This window comes from Elephas maximus, chromosome 12 (assembly GCF_024166365.1).
Source record: "Elephas maximus indicus isolate mEleMax1 chromosome 12, mEleMax1 primary haplotype, whole genome shotgun sequence".
Lineage (NCBI taxonomy): Eukaryota > Metazoa > Chordata > Mammalia > Proboscidea > Elephantidae > Elephas > Elephas maximus.
In genome coordinates, this window is record NC_064830.1 from 101,652,618 (window position 1) to 101,679,212 (window position 26,595).

General features: G+C 42.5%; 1 protein-coding gene across 2 annotated transcripts in view; it reads left to right on the plus strand.

The window, feature by feature from the left end:
* The window catches only part of LMTK2 (lemur tyrosine kinase 2), a 118,588-nt gene that overhangs the window by 71,501 nt on the left and 20,492 nt on the right, over positions 1–26,595 (plus strand). For both annotated transcript variants that reach the window (XM_049904401.1, XM_049904402.1), the window contains exons 7-11: positions 4,700–4,833; positions 14,983–15,067; positions 16,597–16,718; positions 21,035–21,184; positions 22,588–25,561. In XM_049904401.1, coding sequence (XP_049760358.1) covers positions 4,700–4,833; positions 14,983–15,067; positions 16,597–16,718; positions 21,035–21,184; positions 22,588–25,561 — 3,465 coding nt within the window. The remainder of the gene's footprint in view (positions 1–4,699; positions 4,834–14,982; positions 15,068–16,596; positions 16,719–21,034; positions 21,185–22,587; positions 25,562–26,595) is intronic.

The following is a 26,595-nucleotide window of genomic DNA, read 5'->3' on the forward strand; positions in this document are numbered from 1 at the left end:
CTTCAACATTCTCACATAAACTCCCTCCTTCTCTTTATTACATTTTATCTTCTAGCGAAGCTTGGTGGGTGGGATGTTGCAGAGAGAAGGTATTTTTAAGGACAGTGAGTGGTAAAAAAAAAAAAAAAACTTCTTTTAATGAATATAAATTAGATAACTATATCCTCATTTGTGACGGGTCTCAACTGTTTCCCAACAGCAGCTACTGTTGTTTGTTTTGAAAATTGGCCAGAAACAACACAGCATAATCATACTTGATGTGAGAGTAATTTTTTCCTTAGGTGAAAATTGCTGTAAAGAGGTTAAGCAAATGAATTTGAGCTGCCATTTCATTGGTAATGTAAATATACTTAAGTTATTTGTTTTCATATTTGGTTTCCATATGAGCTACCTCATAAAAATCTCATTAGCTTGTAGACCTGAAGTTTTGGTTTATTTATTTATTTATTGCTGGAATTGTTCTGGGTTAATTTAATTATCATCTAAATCTTTATTCCTATAACTCTCATGCCATAGAGCCTAGCCTAGAATGGGGGGGAGGGGGAGGGGGCAGGTGTGAAGGAGGGGCTTTTATTCCCCCATAGGCTTTTTAAGAGCATTTTGAGGTTTAATGAAAAATTGCACAGGAGGTACAGAGTTCCCATATACTCCCTCTCCTCACCACACAGTTTCCCCTGTTAACATCTTGCACTCCTGTGGTAAATTTGTTAACAATTGATGAAGCAATACGTTATTGTTAACTGAAGTCCATAGTTTACATTGGGGTTCACTCATTGTGTTGTACAGTCCTGTGTACTTGGACAAATGCATTATGCCATGTGTCTACCATACCATTACAGTATCATACAGGATAGTTTCACTGCCCTAAAAATGCCCAGAATGTTCCTTAGAAGCAAGGATGACAAGACTTCGTCTCACTTACTTTGGACATTTTATCAGGGGGGGCAAGTCCCTGGAGAAGGACATCATGCTTGGTAATTAGAGGTTCAGCAAAAAAGAGAAAGACCCTGAAGGAGATGGACCGACACAGTGGCTGCAACAGTGGGCTCAGACATAGTGCGGGACCAGGCGGTGTTTCATTCTGTTGTACATAGGATCACTATGAGCTGCAAACGACTCAATGGCACCTAATAACAACAACAAAAATGCCCTGTGTTCCACCTATTCAGCCCTGCCCCCCACCCCTTGGGCCCCTGGCAACCACTGATCTTTTTATTATCTCTATAGTTTTGCCTTTTCCAGAATGTTATGTAGTAGGAATCATATAGTATGTAGCCTTTTCAGCTCGGCTCCTTTTACTTAGCAAGGTGTATTTAATGTTCTTCTGTGTCTTTTCATGGCTTAATAACTTTTTTTAATTGACAAAAAAAAATTTATTGTATTTTAGATGAAGGTTTACAGAATAAACTAATTAAACAATTAGTACACATATTGTTTTGTAACATTGGTTGCCAACCCCAGTACATGTCAACACTCTCCTTCTTGACCTTGGGTTCCCTATTACCATCTTTCCTGCCCCCTCCTGCCTTTTCGTCCTTGCCCCTGGGCTGGCGTGCCCCTTTAGTCTCTGTTTGTTTTATGGTCCTGTCTAATCTTTGGATGAAAGGTGAACCTCAGGAGTGACTTCATTACTGAGCTCAAAGGGTATCCAGGGGCCATACTCTCGGGGTTTCTCCAGTCTCTGTTAGACCAGTAAATCTGGTCTGTTTTTGTTTTTTGAGTTAGAATTTTGTTCTGCATTTTTCTCCAGCTCTGTCCGGGATCCTCTGTCGTGATCCCTGCCAGAGCAGTTGATGGTGGTAGCTGGGTACCATCTCGTTGTTCTAGACTCAGTCTGGTGAAGGCTGTAGTGCTTGTGGTCCTTTGGACTAATCGTTCCCTTTTGTCTTTGGTTTTCTTTATTCTCTTCTGTTCCCGAAGGGGTAAGGTCAGTGGAGTATCTTAGATGGCAGATGACAAGCTTTTAAGACCCCAGACACTACTCACCGAAGTAGAATGTAGAACGTTTTCTTTGTAAAATACGCTACACCGGTTAAGCTAGATGTTCCTCTAGACCATAGTCCCCAAAGCCGTCAGTCCAGCGATTTGATCTTTTAGGGAGTTTGGATGTGTCTGTGGAGCTTCCGTGACCTTGCCTCGGACAAGCTGTTCTGGCTTCCCCGGTATTGTGTACTGTCTTACCCTTCACCAAAGTTACCACTTATGTATTTCTTTTTTTTTTTTTTTTAATTGCTGAATGTATGGATATACGGTATCATAGTTGGTATGTTGCTTCTAATTTTTTGATTGCTTCCAATTTTTTTGGTAATTATGAATAAAGCTGCTGCAGACATTCATACGCAGGTCTTCACGTGGTCATATGTTGTCATTTCATTAGGATAAATACCTAGGTGCACAATGGTTGGATTGTGTACCTTTGTAAGAAACTGCCAGCCTGTCTTCCAAAGTGGCTGTACCATTCTGCATTCCCACCAGCAGTGGATGAGCGTTCCCATTGCTCTACTTCCTCACCCACATTTCTTGTTGTCAGTGTTTGGGGCTTAAGCCATTCTAATAGGTGTGTAGCAGTATCTTGTTGTTTTAATTTGCAGTTCTCTAATTGCCTGTGATGTTGGGCAGCTTTTCATATGCTCGTTTGCCATTCATATGTTTTCTTTGGTGAGATGTCTGTTCATATCTTTTATCCACCTTTGTAACTGGGTTGTTTGTGTTCTTAGTTTGAGTCTTAAGAGTTCTTTGTATATTTTGGTTACAAGTCCTTTATCAGGTAAATGTTGAATGGAAGGTGAGGTAGTGAGGAGAGGCATATATTTTTTAAAGGGGGAAAAAAAAAGATGCCTATTTCCCGTGGAGTAGCTTGTCATTCCAGCGGGAACAAAAGGAGAAAGCACCGTGGTAGTAGTATTATTATTTACTGTGCTTTAAGTGAAAGTTTACAAATCAAGTCAGTCTCTCATACAAAAATTTATATACACCTTGCTATATACTCTTAGTTGCTCTCTCCCTAATGAGATAGCTCTTCTCTCTACCCTGTATTCCCATGACCATTCAGCCAGCTTCTGTCCCTCTCTGCCTTCTCATCTCCCCTCCAGACAGGAGCTGCCCACGTAGTCTTATGTGGCTACTTGAGCCAAGAAGTTCACTCCTCACCAGTATCATTTTCTGTGTTATAGTCCAGTCCAATCCCTGTCTGAAGAGTTGGCTTTGGGAGTGGTTCTAGTCTTGGGCTAATAGAAGGTCTGGGGACCATGACCTCTGGGGTCCTTCCAGTCTCAGTCAGACCATTAAGTCTGGTCTTTTTACAAGAATTTGAGGTCTGTATCCCACTGCTCTCTTGCTCCTTCAGGGATTCTCTGTTGTGTTGCTTGTCAGGGTAGTCATTGGTTGTAGCTGGGCACCATCTGGTTCTTCTGGTCTCAGGCTGATTTATGTGGCCCTTAGCACCATGTTTTTTATTACAGAAAGCTTTAATTTGGCATGAAATTACATCAATAAATGTTTGATCATGTGGTTGGTAGAATACAGATTTTATCTCAGAAGTTGTATTCCCCAAAATAGATATACTGTTAACCCACGAAAACATACAATCCTCAATGAAAGTCATGAAATAAAGACAAGGAATGCTGGGAAGTCAGACAGGAGTACCTGAGACCTCACAATGCATACAGTGTGTATTGCAAGGAGTCCTGGTGGCACAATGGCTAAGCGCTCTGCTGCCAACAGAGAGGTTGGCAGTTTAAACCCACCAGCTGCTCTGTGGGAGAAAGATGTGGTGATCTGCTTCTGTAAAAGTTATGGCCTTGGAAATCCTATGGGTCAGTTCTACTCTGTCCTGTTGGTTCACTCTGAGTCAGAATCGACTCGATGGCAACAGGTTTGATGTGTATTGGATGTCTAAATGGAATTTTCTCCTTTTCCTGCTCATTCTGCTAGGCTTCAAATAGGCTTGTTAACTTTGTAACTTTTCCTGGCATGTTCTTTCTGACAGGGGTCTCTGGGCAACAACAGCCAGGGGAAGTTATCAGAGACCTGAGCAGTTTTTACCAACACCAAGTGTGCTTTTTCCTCCTGTTTTCCCCATCCTTTTCTACCTGTTTTCCTGTCATTCTTTCATCCTTGCATTGCTCATCAGTGCTTTGATGGTGCCATGTGGTGCCTTCACGATGTAATGTTAACTGCCCGTGTTTCTCCTAGGATCCCTCAGAGGCAGAGCTAATGATACCGTTTCTTTTATTCTCTGTATCATCTCTTAGTTACACGGAGATTTCTGTACTTCTACCCAGGAAAACCCTATGGGGTAGTGCTACTGTGTAATATATGGGGTCACCCTGAGTCGGGGGCCGAGTCAGTGGCAGCCCACAACAGCAATTAAAACATGCAGCATTACGAAATTATCTTTTTTTTTTTACTATTTTTCTTTTATATGTGTTTATATAACAAAGATAAAATAAATAACTGTTTAATCTAGTTAGAATGGCCCAGAAAGGATAGTGTTGTGTGCCTTTGAAACCTTGGGATGGGATTTGGGATTACTTCTTGGAACTTGGAACTTGGTCGGTCTGAGAGTCTTTATTAACCGCTGACGTAAGTGATCTCTAATAGGTAAACGTAGTAATTACTGTTGACAGAGGCACAGGTTTAATTGCCCAGCTCACGTGTATTGTCCACTTTTGACACTAACATGTACTTCTCTTTGCAGGGTGATCTAAAAGCTTACCTGCGCCACGAGCATGAGCACATGCGAGGGGACTCGCAGACCATGTTGCTGCAGAGGATGGCGTGCGAGATCGCCGCAGGGCTGGCTGCCATGCACAAGCTTCACTTCCTGCACAGGTAGGCATCCAGTCAGGGGCTGTCCTCCGCGTCGCTGGCGTTGCCCTCAGCAGAGGCTGTTCAGGTTGTGAGAAGGCTGTACGACATGCTTAAGGACAGATGTGAAGCGAATTCTCAGTTTATAAAAGCAGGGCTGTATTGTACCTCCTGGTGCCAGAATAAGGTTTGAGTGGAACTTCACGTAAATCAACACTCGGGAGTAATGACTTAATCAACTGTTCTCCAGCCTAAGGCTTAGAAATTATTTCCAGAATTTCAAAACTCGTACATTAATCAGAGCTGGCAGTAAGCAGCCCCGCCTACCTCACAACATCTTTCTTGTTGCATTCTTTTTTTTTTTTTAAATAATTTTATTGTGGTGAAAATATACATAACAAAACATACGCCATCCCAACAGTTTCTACGTGGACAGTTCAGTAGCATCAGTGGCATTCTTCAGGTTGTTCCCGCATGTATTTAATGCTTGCTTTAGGCTGGATTTCACAGGACATGCCAGTCCAGACACCTGAGAGAGGGAGAGAGTGAGGGTCTGATTGGCTTGCATCCTCTTTTCCTGTCAGGTCTTAGCGTTGGTTTCTGGCCAGTGTTAGGAGTGGCTTCAGCCAGCCCTCCTCCGAAGTGGAGGGCTCTGGTCTGAAGAGGCCTGCACCTGTAGCCGGGGTGACAGGTGGTCAGGGTCAGGGGTGAGCAGCACAGGGATGGACAGCACAGATTTCACATCCTCCTGGAATGGCCACAGTTCTTTGGAGCACAGTGTGTGTGTTCATAACCTCGATGGTGACATTCATAACTAAAACAACACAGGGCTTTGAGTCCCATCTGAGATGATGGCTTGTGATCCCAAAAGGAGATTTCTGCTTATTCTTCTCTAGCCTTTTGAGCTCAGATTTATGTTTAAAACAGATTATTTCTTAGGTCTCTTTACTTGACCTTAATTTGCTCCTTTAACTCTTAATAATGCAAAGACCTGAAAAGGAGGAACACCTGTGTGTGTTGTTTAAAGGAATGTCTATGGAGCGTTATATATCTTAAAAAATCAGGTTGCAGAGAATATAGTATGGATCCATTTTATTTAAAAACAAGAAAACATCTGGCTGTATTTGTTGGGGGTGGTGTGTGTATGTGTGAACAAGCGAAGAGTACCTGTCAAACTCTCAGCTTTACTTCAGAGAGAGAGAAGGTAAATGATTAACATTTTTCATGCATGTCTTTATCTTGTTTGACTTTCTGTAATGGACAGATCATTCTGATAACATGCTTATTAAAAGAACCTGAAAGGTTACGGATTTTTTAAGGCCTGAGGCAAAATGCCCACACAAAACTTCAGAATATAAAGTTGCGATTTATTTTATAATAGAGAGATCCCCGTATTTAGTTTTTGAATCTTTATTGTTAAAATTATGTAAAATACAGATGACTATTGCCTGATATACCTGGTTTAGGAATTTTTAAATTTTAGAGAATGGAACATTTAAAAAGAGGATCATATCAGAACCAGCATCATAAAGTTATCAAAGACGGCTAGGAATTGTGTTGAAAGCCCAAGTACATTTCTGCTCATGTATTTAGGAAATTGTCAAAGATGTCTGTATTCTCCTGCGAGTTTCTTCAGGCTAAAACTTCACCTGATTTAGAATCTGTGAACTGTAGAAGAAATACAAGTAATAAGTTTAAATCACATGGTTTAGATTTTATTTAGATACAGAAATTCAAGTTAAAAGTTAATACTTGAAACCATTTTTATGTTTGTTTTTCTTAGTAATATTGTGTTATCGGTGAAGGTGTACACAGCAGTTTAAGTTCCCATTCAACAGTTTCTACACACACTGTTCAGTGACATTGGCTATCTTCGTCACAGTGCGTGAACATTCTCATTACTTCCTTTCTGGTTGTTCCGTTTCTATTAATCTGTTTTCCCTGCTCTTTTACATTCTCATCTGTTTAAAAGTAATTTTTGACTGTTTGCTCTATATAGGTGATTTTTAAAAGGAGCGCAGTACTTACAGTTGACTTTCATTATTTTTTGAGCCAGTTTGTTATTTAGCTACAAGATAACCTCAGGTGTTAGTTTCTTTCCAGGTTTAAAGAGTATCTTAGGGCAATGGGTCTGTTTTTTTGTTTGTTTGTTTTTCTTTTTCAAGGAATTTAAGGTTCTCTTCCACATTTTGGTTCCATTCTATCAGGGTCCATCTCTTGTGGCCCAGATTAGAACTGTTGGTAGTGGTAGCCGGGCACCATCTAATTCTTCTGGTCTCAGAGTAGATGAGGCTGTGTTTCATGTAGAAAACTTTTTTTTTTTTAAGTAGCCATATTTTATATATAATTTCCATTTGGGGCATAATTTTTTTTTCTTGTTGGGAGCATACCATATACCACATTTTAAAATTGGAAGCTAGAACATTCATCAGCAGACTCAAAGTGGGCCTCTCTGTGTTGCTTAAAAATAGAACAGCAGATGTCAACTATGTTTGGAAATTGATCCAGTAAAGTACCCCCATTTAAATTTTATTTTTATTTATTTTTTAAGAGGAGACCTATCCCTGGGTCCCAGGTAGTCTGTGTTTCTGAAATAGTACATATGACCTTCATGAAGGCCATGTAAACGGCAGGGGCTGCCAGTTTGTTGCCATACAGTGCCATCCTACGCTGTGCTGGCCGAGAGCCTGGGACTCCCCATCCACCGAGTGCACATCTTCCTGCTCAGCCCACCAGTGAGATGCCACCAGGGCCCCGAGCTGAGCGCCGTGAAAAAGGTTCCAGCAGGCCACCTGGTTCTTCTGCCGGGTCATGTGTCTAAGAGACCTGTGTGGCATCGGCCTCGAGGCAGTGCTCAGAGCAGTGACTGTGAGAGGAAGAGCCTCTTTAAAGTTAACATAGGAGTTCCTGGGTGGTGCAAACGGTTAAGAACTCGACTGCTAGCCAAAAGGTTGGCGGTTCAAACCCACCCAGAGGTACCTTGGAAGTCAGGCCTGACCATCTGTTTCTGAAAGGTCCCAGCCTTGAAAACCCTGTGGAGCAGTTCTGCTCTCCACACAAGTCAGAATTGACTTAGCAGCAACTAACAACAAAGTTACCATGCTTCCTCTTAACTTTCTGCTGAGAAGCCTGAGGTGACTAACTTAGCCAGCCCTCCGTGCTGGGTGTGGAGTGTCATAAGAGCGAATCAATAAACACTTAGTGGTGGATGTCACATTGTACATGATTGTTCCCTTAAACTGTACTATGGGTGTCTACATTGATAAAGCTTAGAAAGTGAGGTCACTAATCAGCTTTCCTGCAACTTCAGTTTCAGTGTTTCCTTGAGAGTGAATTATTAGGGGTTTTCCTTCATTTTTGTGTGTGTACTCTTTAGAATATACCTTTTCAGAATTCCTTCTAATGCTAACTATTTTAAATGTTGGTCTCGAAAAAAAAATTACATGTGGTAATAACTATGACTTTGCTTTAATTCATTTGATCGTTTATGGTAAATCAAAGCCACAGCTAGTCCCTGGCAGATAGTGGTATTAAATAGGGAAAAAAAAAAAGCAAACTACAAATCTAACATCGTCTTGATTTCATGATTAAAAACAAAAGACTTTCATTAAATAGGCTTTGAATCAGACTTGAATTTGAAGCCTATAGGACTAAGTGTAGGCGACACAAAAGAATGAACAGTCCCACAAACCTGGCCCCAGGCTCTTCACTAGAAAAATGGTGGTGAATTCTTAAAACTGAAGTCAGGATTAAAGGAAACCCTAAAGCTCCTAGTATAGTGTCTGGTAACAAGCAGGTGAGGAAGGAGAAGCAGGAGAAATAAATGTTAATGAAGCTGGGCCTTGTCTTTTAGCTTTTTAATTTTCTTGCTTTTTTGGATTTGTTTCAATATTAAGTTAAAGACAGTGTAAAATTCATTGATTCAGGAAATATTCACTGAACTTCTACCATATGCAATGTTCAGTGCTAAAGTGAGGGGTATGTTGTTGTTGTTAGTTGATACCGAGTATCGGACCCCATGTACAAGAGAACAAAATGTTGCCAGGTCCTATGCCAACAATGTGAGGGATATTGACATATATTTAAAATCAAAGCAAAATATGCACTTCCTACTTACTAACAGTCCAGCAGGAGAGTTAGAATACACATAGATATTATGTTCTGAGCATTTGTAAAACATTCTATGTAGAGGTATTTAATCTTCAGGACAATTTTGTGAGCCATGATGCAGGTGCTATTATTAATCCCATTTTAAAGAGGGAGGATACTACTGCTCAGAGTGGTGAGTGCTTTGTCTGTCTAAGCCACTAAGTTGGCTGAACAGTTTGAGCCCAGGCCGTCAGACTCTGGTGCCTGGGCTCTTACCATCCTTATTGTACTGTTGTGTCTTAAAAAGTGCCATCGTTTGAGGTACAAACACCAGGAGACAAAGTTACTTTTGTCTGGTGGGAATCAAGGTAGATTTTCTGAAGGAGGTAGCGTTTTAGCTATCCTTGAAGATAAGATGGAGAATGGAGGCAATCAGGACCTGGCTGGAGAAGAAGGGACTAGCTAGAAGGTGTGTGTGGTGGGTGAGAAAAAGGGAGAGGGATTTTAAGGAAATATCATAGCCTAATTTAACCAGAACAGGAGGGAAATAGTGGAAGATAAGAAGTAGCTTGAAACCAAATTATAGCGGCCTTGAGTGTTTAATAAGCCGTTCAGACTATTATATAGGCAGTAGGATGACATAACAGAACAGCGTGACTTTTTTTTTTTTTTTTTTTTTAATTTCTTTGTGGTTAAAATATATACAGTATAACTTGCAAAAGCTGGAACCTGTGTAAAGTGAAAACCTATCAGAGAAGGAAAACTAAAATATTTTCCACTAAAATGAGTGTTAGAAAAGTGCTAAGACTACACCTTGTCAAAAGCGGAAAACTTTTGAGACCCGGAAAAACGAGGCAGTTCCGTTGAGTTCTGGCTCCCAGGTTTCGCTGTATAACAGAAAATTTGCCATTTTTACCATTTTTGAGTGTACCTCTCAGTGGCATTAATTGCATTCACTGTGTTGTGCAACCATCACCGGTATTTCCAGAAGTTTTTCATCAGGCAGACAGAAGCTCAGGACCCCTTCCCCATCTCCCCCTAACCACTAGACGATTTTCTGTCTCTGGTCGTTTGCCTAGATAGATAAGTGGGATCAGATCATATTTGTCCTTTTGTGTCTGACATACTCCACTTCAGCCTCATGTTTTCCAGTAGAAATATGTTGTGTTTTGTTTGTAGTCACTTTTGCAGTATAGTTTAGGATGGTTTGGAAAGAGAAGACACTACTGACAAGAAAAGCAAACCGGAATTTATATGTGGTGGCTATCCTTGAGTATTTTTTATCGCCCACTCCTAGATGGAAATTTGTCGAACGCAGGGCTAGGGTCTTCTTTTCTTCTGTATCTCCTGTGATGTATTTCACACAGAAATGAGGAAGGTGGCAGGGGAAAGGAACCAATATAAAAGTAGTTTAAATCCAAGAAGAAATGGAAAACTGTAATACGCCAGGTACCTAGAAGAGATTGAAAAGGTAATTGAAGAGCTTCTGTTAAAGCGGCACTAGTCCGGCGGGTTCATGCTTGATTTCCATCTGCTCTTTGTAGAAACAGGTGATTCCAATGTACTGGGGCTATTCAGACCATAAAAAAAATGGGAACTCCTGTTCCTCGTTTTATGAAGCCAACGTAACTTCAATAGCAAAAGATGGTATAAAAAAGAAAACTATAGACTATTACAGTTAATGAATATAAACGCAAATATCAGCCAATTACCTCCAGCAGTGTGTGAAAAAAGCAAGTGAAGACTTATTCTAGGAACGTAGGGGTAGGTTTTCAGCAGTCTATGTTCACGTAATTCATTATATTAATAAAAGAGAAAAAAGCACTATGTCAGTAATTGCTGAAACGTTTCAGGTTTTGTGTTTACATTTCATATTTAAATTTCTGATAGGAAAGAAAGGAAACAATTTCAGTAAGATAAAGACTGTTTACAAAAACTCAGGAGATATCATTCCAAGTGGCAAAGTAATAAAGGCTTTTCAATTAAAATCAGAAACCAGACAGAGATTCCACTATTTCTAGGCCAGAGGAGCCCTCTTCTGGAAGTCTCGAGGGGTCGAATGCCCAGTTGCTGAGTGAAGTCTGCCCTCTCTGGCCAGTCAGAACGTCCACATTGTCCAGCACTGCGCACTCTGGGCAAAAGCTGTCAAAACCTCAGTTGCCGCTTTGTGCCTTATCAGAATCCTCTTGATGTAATCTACTTGTACCTCTTTACACAATGTCCCATCTTAGAGGGATAAGTGGTGGAGTCTCTTCAGAGCCCCGGTAGTGATTTCTTTTTTTTAAAAAAAAAAACCTTCGTGGCTGCCAAGGCAGCATGGTGTGATGAGCAGAGAGATAATTCACTTATTAGCTTTACCAATGTAAACCATGTGACTTAATCCTTCTGAGCCCCGTTCTTCTGAAAAATGGGATAATTTTTACCCCGAAGGGCTGTTGTAAAGATTAGTAAGATAGTGTTCGCCAAGCTCCTGGAAGACTGTTCAGTAAATGTTACTTTGCTTCCTGTTTGTGGCTCTTTTTATCAGAAACTCAGGTTACTCTGGGAAGCATAGGTAGTTAACATAAACTGTTCTTGTTGTTAGTTGGCATCGAGTCAATTCCAATTCATGGCAATCCCATGTGTGCAGAGTAGAACCGTGTGCCAACATACACAGGTATGGATCATGTTGAAAATGGCCTCAGCCACATGGAGCTGTTTTCATTGAGCTGTTTTCCTTCCAACGCTGGGTGGACTACGTTCTGGCATGAGTTCGGAGCAATTAGAGATGGCTCCCTCAGAACCTAGAGTGACAGTTGCTAGAAGTGCAGCCTCCTACCTCCTTGTGTCCATTAGCACCATCCACTGGCCTGGAGTCCTGTGAAGTCGCTGACAGCTGCATAGACAGAGGGCACTGACAGCGTGTGGTGACTGGCCAGGGCACTTTTCAGGGCTCGTGTCCCTTGGCAGCCTCATCACTAGACCTGTTTTTCAGCTTGAGAGAATATACTGGGCATGTGTTTGTGTTTCCTGACCCAAACGGGCCATTGACGTCAGGAGTCACTGCTGTTGTTAAGAAGTTACTTAAACCTTTGTGTTGTTTTGATCTTTAGATTTGCATGGTGTTGGGCTTTAAAAGAGTATTTTTACCAATTTTGAACTGAATGGTATCATTACCTTGAATCTGTATGACACTTTCATGTTTCTAAAACATTTCATGTTGTATTTTCATTTTATCCTTCTAACTCCCCGTGAGTTAGCCATGACAGGGGCATTTTTTTTGTGTGTGAGGAAACTGAGGCTCTGATCTGTTGAGTGACTTGCGCAGAAGTCACACAGTTCCTGAGTAGTGGAGCTAAGACTGATTTGCAGGTCTTCTGACTTCATCCAGTACTTCTCCCACTGGACTGTGGTGACTTGCAGTGTTTGGGGTAGAGGTGTGGAGCAGGCTTGTAAGAAATTTCCCCAATTGTACCATTGTTTTCTGCCTCATTACCTCTCACTTGCAGGTAATGAGAAGCATTCCTACTTTCCCTGAGATTATCAGTGGGATTGTATCATTGCTGTTAGGTGCTATCAATTTGGTTCTGACTCATAGCAACCCTATAGGACACAGTAGTACTCTCCCATAGGGCTTCCAAGAAGCAGCTGGGAGATTTGAACTGCCGACCTCTTAACCACTATGCAACCAGGGCTCCAGGATTGTATTAGAACTCTATATAATGTTTTTTATAATGAGAGCCAAAGGCCTTCTGCACATAGAATTTTCCATCTTTGTATCTAACCATCACATTTGATATTTCTGTAGACTTAAACACTGAACATCAGTAAGGAGAGAGCCATGGAGAAGAGGAGGGAGGGAGAAGCAGGGCAGTACCCTTGTTGCCCAGGAGTTGCTTAAATGGGCCTGAGTGGAAGGTACCAAGTGCTCTGAGTTGGCCTTGAGGGCCAGGGGTGGAGTGACTGTGCTGGATAGAGCTCCGGCCAGCTGTAGGCTGTGGCCCCGGTCTGCTGAGTGCCAGCATCCAGCTTCTCAGCCTGGTCTTAGGAGGGAGCGGTTGGGGAGGTTTATAGAGACCCTAGAAATGCTTGTTAAGGGTGCGCACTACTGTCTTGGGAAAACTCTCAACACTGCCCCAGTTGTAGCTGTTGGTACAGTGGGTAAAAGTGCCTGACTTGAAGCGTTTTCCCTTTTCTGCCCTCCAGTGGCAGGTTACTCCTCCCTGCCTCTCTCCCTCCCTTCCAGTAAGGACCAATTCTGTTAAGATTAGAAATTTCTATATCATCTGTGAGAATGGAGTCGGATGTCCCAAGGTTTCTCCCAGATACTGGCACAGGCCTGGATGGAGCACCGTGAAAATCCCCCCTGTGAACACAGAGAGAGAGAAAGAGAACGTAACTAACTTGAGATGCAAGTCAGCACGTGTGTATTGAGGACGAACTGTACGCAAGGTACAGTTTGCTGAGATTGTTAATTGTTAGTCGTCATTGATAGTTCAGCAAAATAATTCAAATACTACTGAAGAGTAACTTGCTAGCAAAGTCACTTCAATTCTCTATGCTTCAGTTTTCTTATGTATAAATGGGGACAGTAATAGCGCCCATCTCATAGGGTTGTTGTGGAGATCGTATGAGCTCATACATGACATGCATAGTAAACATTAGCCACTGTTACGTAGCTGCATCAACGTTGGTCTGTACCAAGCTGTCCGTGCAGACGTTTGGCCCTGGCAGCCTGGCTCTACCTGGGTATGCAGTAAGCTCTGTCATCATTGGTTTCGTGTTCAGCGGTAAATTTAAGGAACTGAAGCTATTATCTCAGAGCTGTTATTCAGCACAACTGACCATTTGGTTACAGTGGTCTCTCCTTGAAAAACACCACTGGCTAGGAAGCCCAGCTTTTCACAACAGTGAACTATAGGCATGGCTGTAATTCTTGTATATGTTCTTATATGTTTCAACTGTTGAAACCAGTAGAGAACATTCAAAGTACTGATATTTAGGGTTCTTAAATATTTAAATATTCCTAATATTTAGGATTCTGAGACTTGGAAAAACCTGCCACTTAAACTCTCTCTGCCTTAGTTTTCTCATCTATAAAATAGAGATACCTCATTATAAGCATTATATCAGGGTTAGGGGCTGCTACCATTATCTTCATTATTTCAGTGTGAGCTTTAAAAATTAAAGTCCTTGAAAATAAGAATTTAATAATTAGTTTAAGTTTTTGGTTTACAGCCATATAAAGATAAGCATTTAAAATTTTGAGCTAGAGAAACTCAGTTTTTGATAACTTATTTGTGGTTTAAAATCATAAATTATTCTTTTCTATTTTAATTTAGTGGCTCTTTTTATTGATGATTGAGGAGATTATAAGGACTAAACCCAAAATCCAGAAAATTTATTCCATTATCTATATTGGAAGTTCCTTTAGAAAAAAGGATCCCTAGTGGCACAGTGGTTAGGAGCTGCAGCTACTAACCAAAAGGTCGGCGGTTCGAATCCACTGGCCCCTCTGAGGAAACCCTGCTCTGTCCTGTGGGGTGCCTGTGAGTCAGAATCAGCTTGACAGCAGTGGGTTTTGGTTTTTAGAAAAAATAGTTCTTATTTGTCACATTACATATTTTTGAAGCTTAATTTATTCTCAAATTTATATGAGTAAATTGTTTGAAGTCAGTCTTGAAAATAGGCTTTTTTCCTCCCTTGTGGAAAGGTAGCATTTGGAAGAGATGAGAGTAATGTGGGAAGGGCCCGATTATAAAGTTTGTCTTGGAAAAAAGAGGGGGAGAAAATAAATATTTTAATGAGGTAGAATATTTTTGGGTGTGTAAAGTCATAACTTTATTAATCTTACGATGAACAGACTGCTATTAGACTATTACTCAGGTAATGCAGGTTATCATAAACAAATATTCTAGCTGTTTAATTGGAGTATAATATATGATGCTTTTCTTTGAAAAACAATTTTGTAACCTTAATTTTTAAGCAAAGAACTCAATATACTGATTACTAGAGAGAGTCTTTTTCCATGGCAGTTTCAGGTAATGTTAGTCTGGTTGTGGATTCCCTTTGTTCTTGTATTCACTTCACTCTCTCTGTTTGCAGTGACTTAGCCCTGCGGAATTGTTTTCTTACCTCTGACTTAAATGTAAAAGTGGGAGATTACGGAATCGGATTCAGCAGGTACAAGGTAAGCCAAAAGCTTTACGTGTGATCTCCTCCATCTGATTTAATTTCCTGGTCATGATGTTGTGATGTGGAAATACCACTCCATTTTTGGAAGAGAAGGGTAAGACTCTTGACTGTGGTGCTTTTTTTGGAGAGGGGTTTGTACCAGTTGGTCTAATGGTAGTGCCGGTTTCTGATGTGTGGTTTGTCAGGTCAGTGGCTATGTGCCTGGGGCTCTGTGACAGCGTTCCAAATGCTTTGTCTAAAAAGACTTACGCACGGTGTAATTGATAGACTCTGAAGGTGCACAGTACACTCTAGTAAGAACACGTGGGCAGTAACTATTATTACCTATAGGATTAAAATATCGTGTCATGTAAATATTTCTCCATCACATGCTCAGTAAGAGTTTGGCTCAAATTCAGTAAGTTTGGGATTTAGGTTTTTAAACTCTGAAGTATATCCTGCCTACCCCCAAAAGTGAAGAAATCCATGAGATTTTGGTGTGTGTCTGTGTTTCTGTGTGTGTGTGTCTCTGTGTCTCTCTGTGTCTCTGTGTGTGTGTGTGTGTGTCTCCCAGCTGAAAGAAAGCTATTGTCTTGGCTTCGCCTAGTAAGAAGACTTTGGGTAAGCCACTTGGCCTCCATTTTCTGAGCAGCAACACTAGGATAATATCTCGTCTGTCTTATGTAAGGTTGTCCCGAGGACCAAATGGGATACTGTTTTCAAAGTGCTTTGTAACTAAAACATAATGTGCAAATACGAGCTGGTTATTTGTCTACATAATAGCTCTAGTGTCTAGAGCACTCACTATGTACCAAGCACTATGAAGTCCTTGCCGACGTTACCTCCTTTAATCCTCATCACAAAGGTAGGCAGACGTTGTATAACCCTCATTTTACAGATAAGGAAAAAGGCTTGGCATATTTGTTGCCTGCCTGGAGTCACATGCGTGGTAAGTGGTAGAGTGAGAACTTAAACCCAAGTCTGTCAGATTCTACACTCTGCCCTCTTATTCATACATGGCACCATCGCTTCCCTGTTCAGTACATAAAGGCCAGTATTTTTTTGAAAGATGTGTTGCCCAGAGTCTGTGTTCTGTGCATGAGACATGACGTACCTTCACTTTCCAGGAAGGTGACTTAGTGAGCGATCATGGCTCAGAGACCAGCCGTTGGAGCCAGGACGCTTCGGAGAACCTCTTTACCCACCTTCTGCCCAGAAAGCCTCTCTTCATGCCCACTTTTTTTTTTTTTCCTGATACGTCTTTTCGGGTGGGTGTGTGTATTCTGAGAATAACCCAAAAACCAAACCCAGTGCCATCGAGTCGATTCCGACTCATAGCGACCCTATAGGACAGAGTAGAACTGTCCCATAGAGTTTCCAAGTAGCCCCTGGCGGATTCGAACTGCCAGCCATTTGGTTAGCAGCTGTAGCACTTAACCACTACACCACCAGGGTTTCCATTCTGAGAATAACATAGAATTAAATCACTGTGCTGGTGAAAAGTATAATTCTGCTCAAAATTCTGTATGCTTTTTAATAAAACAGGAGGATTATATCGAAACCGATGATAAAAAAGTTTTTCCTCTGCGGTGGACTGCTCCAGAATTAGTTACGAGCTTTCAGGACAGATTACTAACTGCAGAGCAAACTAAATACAGTAATATCTGGTATGTATATGCTTACTGTTTTACTAGACTTTTGTTTAGCAAAGTCCTAACTTCTCTCTCCTTGAGTACTTTCTTAATGGAAAGTAATCGTATAAGATGTAGGAACAAAAGAGTGCCCAATGGTGTGAAAAACATAATTCATTAGTATGACTGTAGTGATCACAATTGCAATTATAGAAGTAACGTTTGGAATACTGCCTCTCTTACCCATTTGACAGTGATAAGCTCCGTAACAGCAGGAACCAAGTCTTGTTTTATCTTCTGTGTCTAGCACAGGCCCTGCTTATAGTAGATGTTTAATAAATATTTATTGAGATGAATGAAAAAGCATAAGGGGGTTTGGACTACTGTGTAGTACTGTTATTTATAAGTGGTCAATTTAATGGAAGTTGAGTTGTGTCTAAATCTTTGACTAACAATTTCTATTATAGCTTTCTTAATTTATATTTACTATCTTATTTTGTGCTTTTGTCCTGCTTTTTCTGTTTTTCTCTTCTTGCCTTCTTTTGGATTGATTTTTAAATGCTGTTTTTTCCTCTGTTACTTTGGAAGTTTGTATATTTTTATTGGTTACCCTAGAAATTATAACATGGATACTTCACTTACCTAAGTCTAATGTTAATCTTTATCTTTACCCTCTTTCTCAATAATGCAAAGGCCTCGGAATACTGTAACTCTAACTGTTTAACTATGCACCACACGCATACACACACAACTTTTATGTCATTGTTGGGTATTTTAATTTTTTCTATAACCCTATAGACATTAATTTTTTTTAAACCATCAATATTTGTTTAAATTTATCTACATATTCAAATCACTTTACTCTTCCTTTTTTTTTTTTTTTTAAATCTCAGGCCTTCCATCTGGGATCACTGTCCTTTTGCCTGAAGTTATGTCCTTCAGAATTTCCTTTAGTGAAGGTCTGCTAGTAACAAACTCAGTTTTTTGTAGGTCTGACCATACATTTATTTTGTCCTCATTCTTGAAATATATTTTCACTTGATGACAGTTATTTTCTCTCAGCTTATGGAAGATATCATTCTGCTGTCTTCTGGCTTCCATTGTTGCTATTGAGAAGTCAGCTGTAAGTCTACCTAAGCTCTTTGAAGGTAATGTGACTTTTTCTGTCTGGCTGCTTTTAAAATCTTTTCTTTGTCTTTCATTTATTGTAGTTTCCCTGTGATGTGTATAGGTATGGATTTCTTAAGATTTTCTGCTTGGAATTTATTTGGCTTTTCAATCTGTAGGTTGATGCTCATCATTTCTAGAAAATTCTCAGCCCTTATCCTTCAAATACTGCCGCTGCCCCATTCTCTCTCCTTTTGGAGGTCTAATTACACAGGTGTTACGCCTTCTCACTCTATATTCTGTTTCTTAATTCTCTATATTTTCCTCAGTTAATGTAACTAGTTAATATAAATAGTTCATTGACCCTCTGTGCCACATTGTAGATAATTTTTCAGACCTTTTTCCAGCTACTAATTTCTCTCTTCAGCTGTGTCTAATCTTTAAACCTTTATTGAGTTTTATAGTTCAGTTATTGATTTTTCTGTTTCAGAAGGTCTGTTTGATTTTTTAAAAATTTGTCAGAGTATTTTTAATAATTGGGGTATGGTCTGTGTCAGATAATTCCAACATCTGAAGTCTTTGTGGATTGGCTCCTGCTAGTTCTTTGATGATGCCTTGTTTCATTGGGGACCTTTTTGTGGGGAGGATTCTTGGAAATACAGAATCAAGCAAGGTGCATTCCCCCAAAAAGGATTTACATTTGCCTCTGCCAGGCACCGGGGTGTACCACCATGCACAGGGCATGCTACTGGTCCAGGACTTTACATTCAGCTTGAGAGTCTTTGAACCACTCAGCTGATGTGATTTGGGGCTGCAAGTCTAGGTAAGCGCCAGTTTTGTGGTTACAGACACACACGTTTATACCACCAAGGCACCTTGCCTTTCAGGCTCCTGAGAGGAATTAGGGTGCACGTTTATTCATACCATTAGGAGGTATCTCTGAGACACTTCACCTGGGTCAGGCCCAGGGCTTTGGCTTGTCTACCACCACCACCACCCCCATCGAGCCCTGGTAACCAAAAACACAGAACCAAGTCTGTGGTTCAGCAGTTGCCCTGGGGCAAAGGTGGTTTTAATGTTCTCCTTAGTTCTCTAAGTTCTCAATTTCGTGCTGGTAATTCCCTACTGTCTTATCAGCTCTTAGATGCCTTTAAAAATGTGCTTTTATGATTAATCCAGCATTTTTATTCTTAGCAGGGGAGGGGTTGATGTGAACGGTTAGCCTGCATTTCCAGACATGAATCATGCCCACTGGTTTTGACAGTTTGTGAAGTCACTAATGGTAGTGTCAGAGGCAGAAGTGTCCCACGCACCATGCCCCGGGAGTGGATGGGGGGGTGGTGCATTAGGGACCTCAGTCAGAGTTAGGTGGTGAAGTCTTGGTAAGAGCTATCATGTGTTTTCCTTCCAGAAGAAAGAGGCTTGATGGTACTCAAGGAGGCAAGAGCCAGTGGGGAGGGAAAGATTTGAACATACAGGTGGAGGAGATAACTGATGAGGATTATCCCAGAGGAGACTGGGCAGGATAGATTAGAGCTCAAGTGCAGATTAACCTTGGCAGGAGGCAGGAGACAGGTCTCTCCTTTCTCTGAGGCCTTCTGAGGAATCTCAAGACAGATGTTAGAAGGCGGTAGGAGTGGGGAGTTGAGAAAGCCCCTGCTTGGTTACCTCTGAAGAACAGGGCTGTGGGAGGGACTGGAGGGGGGTTTGTTTTGGAATGGGCCTTGAGAGAAGGAAAGGGACTGAAATTAGAGGTGCGGAGAAATTGAAACAGGTAGAGTTATTTGCCTGAGGTCAAAGCAGGTTTCGTGGGGATAACACTTGTATTGCCACTGACTCATATACCACCTTTGTGGTCTTTACTGATTTCATGTACATTTTTTATTTTCCTCTGTTTAATTTGTAAACTCTCCTGCAGTCACTGACAGTGTCCTAAACTTCTTTTGTACCTAGAATGGTCCTTTACCCCTGGCACTTCAGTACCAGGGAGAAGACACTTCTTACTTCCTAAATTGAATTGAGGAAGTTTAGTCTTTTTTTTCTTTGATGGATAGGTAAAGAGATCTCTCAGCTTAGATATTGCATGTGCTGATTTTTTTCCCACTAATTTGTGAAATTCTTGTAAGAGAATTTGACCAGTAAGTTGTATTACACAATTTCTAATTATAAACTCTCATTTACACAGTTTTTTCATTCAAATAAGCGTTTTGCTGAGTATCGGTCAAAATCACGTAAATCATCAATATCCAAACCTGGCTGGGCATCCGAATCACCTAGGGAGCTTTATGAAAATCCAGTTTTTTAGGCCACACTGTGGATCTACTAGACAGGAGTCCTTGGAAGTGGATCCTAAATATCAATGTGTGTGCCTCTGTTTAAAGCTTCCCAGACGACACACACGAGCAGTCAGGTGGGATCCATTGCAATAAATGGAGGACTGCAGTACAGGACAGAATGCAGTGAGTGGAGGGAAAAAGACCCAACTTGGAGATACCATGTAGAGGAAATGATGAGCACAGCAGTTCATCTTGCTTGTGCGGAAGAGAACATTTTCCTGGGAACTGAGCACCAGGGCGTGGGTGTGAGGTGGGTCCACGCCAAGCATCTCGGGGTCAGCCAGGCGGCCTTTCTGACTCATGAAGAGCCAGCTTCAGTAACGGGGGAATCCCTTTCATAACAGTACAAAATACTTAGGAAAGTGACTCTAATAATAAATGTTTGCGTCTACCAGGGAAAGAGATCATCTGTTCACAGAAAGACTTCTTCTGATGCTTACTGCTACTGTGAACGGGGCTTTTCCCCCTCACCAAAACCCACAGAATTCAGAGTATTTATCTTGTATCCAACCATTTTGCTGAACTCAGATCATTCTAATGGTCTTTCAGATAACCTCTTGAGTTTTAAGATTGATAGTCATATTATCTCATCCCTACAATGATGTCTGTTATCTCTGTCTCGTATCTTTTTGCAGTGGCCAAAACTTCTAGAATAGTATTCAGCAGTAAGTGTGAGGAGGCATTCTGGTTTTGTCCCTCATTTTAAGGGAAATGCTTCTTTGTGGCTATTGACTGTGATGTTGATTATTGGTTTGACAGGTATTTTATCATGTTAAATACCTTACTGTTAATAACCTTTTCATTACACACCTTGTTCCTAAAATTACCAATGATTGTACAGACAAAAATGTGGGTCTAAAAATTTAGACCTCTGAAAGGAGAAAGAAACAGCTCTTGTTTTCCCCACAGGTCCCTGGGTGTGACACTTTGGGAGCTTTTTGATGATGCTGCTCAGCCATATTCCCACCTTTCCAACATGGATGTTCTCAATCAAGTCATCAGAGAAAGAGAAACCAAACTCCCTAAGCCCCAGCTGGAGCAGCCGTATTCAGATAGATGGTTGGTAACTTCTTGTCTTGTTCTGTTATCTTTCAGAAGATAAGGAAATTATATTTCTACGGTGTTAGTTTATATGTTTCCTATATTTAAGTAAAGTGACAAAAGCAGTCGTGTATCTTTATTTGTGACTGATTTTATCATTGACATGTGTTTTTAAAATTTAATGCTTTTTGAAAAATATTTACACTAAGCAAAAATGTAGGTGTGTGTTTGATGCAATAAAAAAAACATTTTACATCAGAACTAATTAGAAAAGGGAATTTCCTGTTGTGGATTTTTTTTTTTTTTATGAGGTTGCTTATATAAGTGATATTCTAATACGTGAGACAATATATACCAAAAACCTGTTGCCATCGAGCCAATTCTGACTCACAGTGACCCTATAGGACAGAATGGGACTGCCCCATAGGGCTCCTAAGGAGTGGCTGGTGGATTCAAACTGCCGATCTTTTGGTTAGCAACCGAGCTCTTAACCATTGTACCATCAGGGCTCCAAGACAATATATAGTATAAAATTATATTTTGTAAATTGGCAATTAGAACTAATTTGCATGATCTGTGTTGACATTTGCCAAACAAATGTATTTTCTGTGTGAGAGTTAGGACCAGCCCTTGCCCATTTCTAGTCTGGATCAGATTTACCTCTCTTAGACTACTGTCCATGCGACCGTGTGCCTAGCTGGCATTGCCTTTGAAGCGTGATGCCCTTGCGTTTAGACACTGCTCAGCTTCCCAAGTTGCTAAAATTGTATTTCTCCCAGAGTAACTCAACATATACTCTCTAGATTTAATATTTTGAAGTGGCCTTTGTCTGCCCTTCTGCTTTTGGCTACAGTTTAAGATGTTGGGCATATTCAGCCAACCCTTCAATGACCCGGCTCCTGGTTGCCTTTTTCTTTGCACTTCATTCTCTACTCTTCTCTGTCCCCCTTCAGCTCTTTTTGCGATCCAAGTAAACCATGTGCTGCAAAGATTGGTGCTACCAGTAGTGGGAGTAGTTGCGTGAGACTTGTTACGATAGCATTTGTCTGTGTGAGTTCTCTCAAAGTGGGAGTAAATCTAAAATTGTAAGAAGACCTACAGCAACTGCTTTAAGGGGAGAACATGTTAAAACTATCCACATTCAGTGGAGAAGCCACTGGAGAAATGCCAGAAGAACAAAGCACGGGCAAAAAAAAAAAAAACTTCAGTTAAAAACACAAAGAAATTCACAGGCTGAATTTTACATTATTTCATTTCCTCTTTCATGATGATTCCACAATAAACTGAACTCTTTGATGTGGCTGGCCATGATTAAGGGGTAGAAACTTTTGAGGTGTTGAGTTAGCGGAGGGGTCACTGTGAAGACTTCTTTTGAAACAGTTTATTGTAAGTACATTAACCCGCTTTCCTGTGTTGCTCAGGTATGAAATTTTGCAGTTCTGTTGGCTGTCACCAGACAAGAGACCGGCAGCTGAAGATGTCCATAGGCTGCTGACTTACCTGCGGATGCAAAGCCAGAGGGACTCGGAGGTCGACTTTGAACAGCAGTGGAATGCACTTAAACCAAATATGAATAGCCGGGACACTTCCAGTAATGCTGCATTCCCAATTCTTGACCATTTTACCAGGGACCGGCTTGGTCGTGAAATGGAAGAAGTCCTCACAGTGACCGAAACGAGCCAGGGACTCAGCTTCGAGTACGTCTGGGAGGCGGCGAAACACGATCATTTTGACGAGCACGGCCGGGCTAACCCGGACGAAGCCTTGTCGTACACCAGCATCTTCTTTCCCGGGGAGGTTTTCGAGAGCTCGCTCTCAGACCCCGGGCCTGGCAAGCAAGATGAAAGTGGCCAGGAGGTCCCGCACAGGGCCCCAGGAGTGGTCCCTGTGTTTGATGCCCACAACCTCTCGGTGGGAAGTGATTACTATATTCAGTTAGAAGAAAAAAGTGGCAGCAACTTGGAGCTTGACTACCCGATGGCACTGCTGCCGACTGAGATGGCTCATCCTGAGAGGATGAGTGATGAAGCGTCCCAGTTTGTGACCCTCAGGAATCTTGAATTTGAGGAATCCAGCACAGAGGAGGATCTCTTCGAAACCAGTACAGACCCGAAGGATTCTAGCATACCTGAGGGTCTACATGTTGCTAGTGGCCCCGAGAGCCCTTTCAACAGTATATTTAATGATCTTGACAAATCGGAGGATCTGCCTAGTCACCAAAAAATGTTTGACTTAACGGAACTAAATGGGGTCCAGGCCGACTTGAAGCCAGCCACTTTAAGTTCAAGTTTGGATGAGCCCAAAGAGCCCATAATTCCTTGCCATTTTGAGAAAGAAAATCCCTGTAAGCTTTTTGACTGTGAGCCTTTTTGCTTATCAGAAAACCTTATGCACCAAGATAATTTTGAATCACTAAATGTTCAAGAATTGTCAGAAAACTTTTTATTTCTTCAAGAGAAAAACTTACTAAAAGACTCATCGTCTAGCAAAGAACATATAAATGACCTTCAGACGGAGCTTGAAAATGCCGGTTTTACAGAAACCGTATTAGAAACTTCACGCAGAAACTCTTTAGATACTGAGCTTATGTGTGCTGAAAATCAACGAGGCTTTCCTCTGTTACAGGAAAACGTCAAGGCAGAGGGTCGAGATCTGGGAGTTGGGCTGACAGGCGACAGTTTGAACATCTCATTGCCGTCTTCTCCAGAAGGGCAGGTACCTTCTACTTTACTTGAAACAGAAGAGATGGCCAACTGTGTACCTCCAGATACATTCCTGAGGCAGGGAGAAACCAAGTCCACGTGCTTAGATGTCAGTGTCCGTGAAGACTGTCTCTGCCAAGAAGTAAATCCAGACTCTGTGACTGTCCCTGTTGAGATTCTCTCAACGGATGCCAAAACACAGAGTGTTAGCGATGGGCCTCAGGACTTGACTCACCAAAGCGAGGAGGCCTTGAGACTAACCAAAAGTGACGCCGTTGGTCTTGACGATATCTTTGCAGGTAAGGTAGGCCTAGGGGGTAGTCTCCCAGAATTGAGACAGAACTTAGAAAACCAGCCACTTCCAGAAGACCACCATAGCAGTAGTTTGCTAGAGAAGAACCTGGAAGCTGTGGAGACTTTAAGTCACCTGAATTACAAAGATGTTCCAAAAGAAGTGGGCTTGGTGTCTGCCCTGTCCTCGGACTCAACCAGCCAGGACAGCCTTTTAGAAGACAGCTTGTCCACACCCATACCAACGTCGGAACAGTCTGTGGAAACGCCAGACTCCTTGGATTCCATGGATGTGCGTGAGGTTTTAGATTCTCTGGGCTCTCACATGCCTCAGAAACTCCTGCCCCCAGATAAGCCTGCAGATAGCGGCTATGAGACCGAGAATCTGGAGTCTCCTGAGTGGACTTTGCACCCTGCTCCTGACAGCGCCTCAGACACAGACCCCACTGCAGCGGGTGAGGGCAGCCATAGAGGTTTGCCTCCTAACCCTGTCATCGTCATCTCTGATGTCACCGATGGCCACCGAGGTGCAGAGGTGACCACACAGACCCCTGCGCCCGGCTCTCAGAGTTCATATCGAGACTCAGCCTACTTTTCAGATAATGACTCCGAGCCCGAGAAGAAGTCTGAGGAGGTCCCTGGAACGTCAGCATCAGCCTCAGTGTCCCTTCCTGAGCCCGTCCCCCCCAAGCACAGTGTAGGTGCCGAGAACAGTTGCCTGGAAACCAGAAAGAGCCTGCCGGATCCTAGCCGTCTGCCGGCTTTGCAGAATTCCAGTCCCCTGGAATTGGGAGATCTGTTGGAGCCAGCGCAGACTCGTGTTTCCAGTCAGATGCCTCCCGCTGAAGATGAGGCTGGCAGCCACCTGAGTTTGTTGAATTCAGAACTTTGCAGCAGTGATGACTTGGAGACACAGGAAGACCACCCTTGCACCCTCACTTCCACCGGAACCAACACTAATGAACTCCTTGAGTACGCAAGTCCCACCCTCCGCTCTGGCAGCCCAGCGGACCTGGTGGTGGATAGGTCCTTGTCCGGTCACACGGAAGGCCCCAAGCTGAAGGAGCCAGATATTGAAGGGAAGTACCTGGGGAAGCTCGGGGTTTCAGGAATGCTGGACCTTTCCGAGGACGGCATTGACGCAGACGAGGAAGACGAGAACAGCGACGACTCTGACGACGACCTGAGGGCGTTCAACCTCCACAGTCTCAGCTCCGAATCAGACGACGAAGTGGAGCACCCTGTGCCCCTGATCCTCAGCAACAGTGAGGACGGCCGACACCTGCGGAGCTTGCTGAAACCCTCGGCCCCTGTCTCCACGGCCCAGCTGCCCGATGCCTGGGGAAAGGAGAAGAAGGCAGTGAGGTTCTTTGATGATGTTACCGTCTATCTGTTTGATCAGGTATCTGCCCTCCCTACACGCCATTCAGAGAATCCCAGAACACGTTTAGAAATTGAGCGCAGTCTGTTCTAATCGCTGTTGTGAGGCAGCAGATGGTTTTACGATTACTTTAAAAAAAAAGAAAAATGGGGGCTAGTTACAGTTCCAGGACTATGCAGAAATACAGTTTGCACAGGGAATTCATACGGACTCAAGGGAGGGAGAATACCTGGATGCCCTCCCTCGGTCTCCTAACAGGGTCCTGCTAAAGTCAGTCTCCTGTGCAGAGCACATTTCTGTAATCGGGGAATCGGCAGCAGCCCCCAGTCCAGGTACACCGAGCAGCTCACGTTAGTACGGAGGAGGATGCCACAGCGATGTGGCTTCTGGGAGCGAGAGGGCTTGTGTGGGGTGCCCCCCAGGTCCTGCAGAAGGAGGCCTGGGACTTTCTCACTTGCCCCCTTCCTCCCGCCGGGTTTGCTGTGTAGCAGGTGCCTAATAAGTACGTTTGCTGAATTAGAGGACCACAGAGCTCTGCTCTTGACTGCTGAGTAGGTCACGTAAAGTTAACAGCTCGCCCAGCGCATGGGGGAGACCTGTAACAATTCCTGGCACGTGAAAAGCAAAACAAAAAACCGGTTGCTTACAAGCTGACTCCACCTCATGGCAGCCTACCTGTGTCAGAGTCAACCTGCACTCCGTGGGGCTGTCCGCAGCTGTAATCTTTGCAGAAGCAGATCACCCGGTCTTTCTTCTGAGGCACCTCTGGGTGGATTCTGACCGCTAACTGTCAGTTAGTAGTGGAGCACTTAACCGTTTACACCACCCAGGGCAGGTGCACACATAGTAGGTGCTAAATATAAATAAATACTGATACCCTCCTAGAGATCAGGACAGAGGATGGGTGGCTCTTCATAGCCCCCCAGAGCCAGGAACCCCTCATCTGGCAGCTGCAAGGAGAGCGGAGGGTGTAACAGGGCAGCAGGCAGCCTGTGGTCCTTTGCCCTGACCCCATCCCCTGGTTGTCCCCGACCCTATCCCCTCGTCGTCCCTTA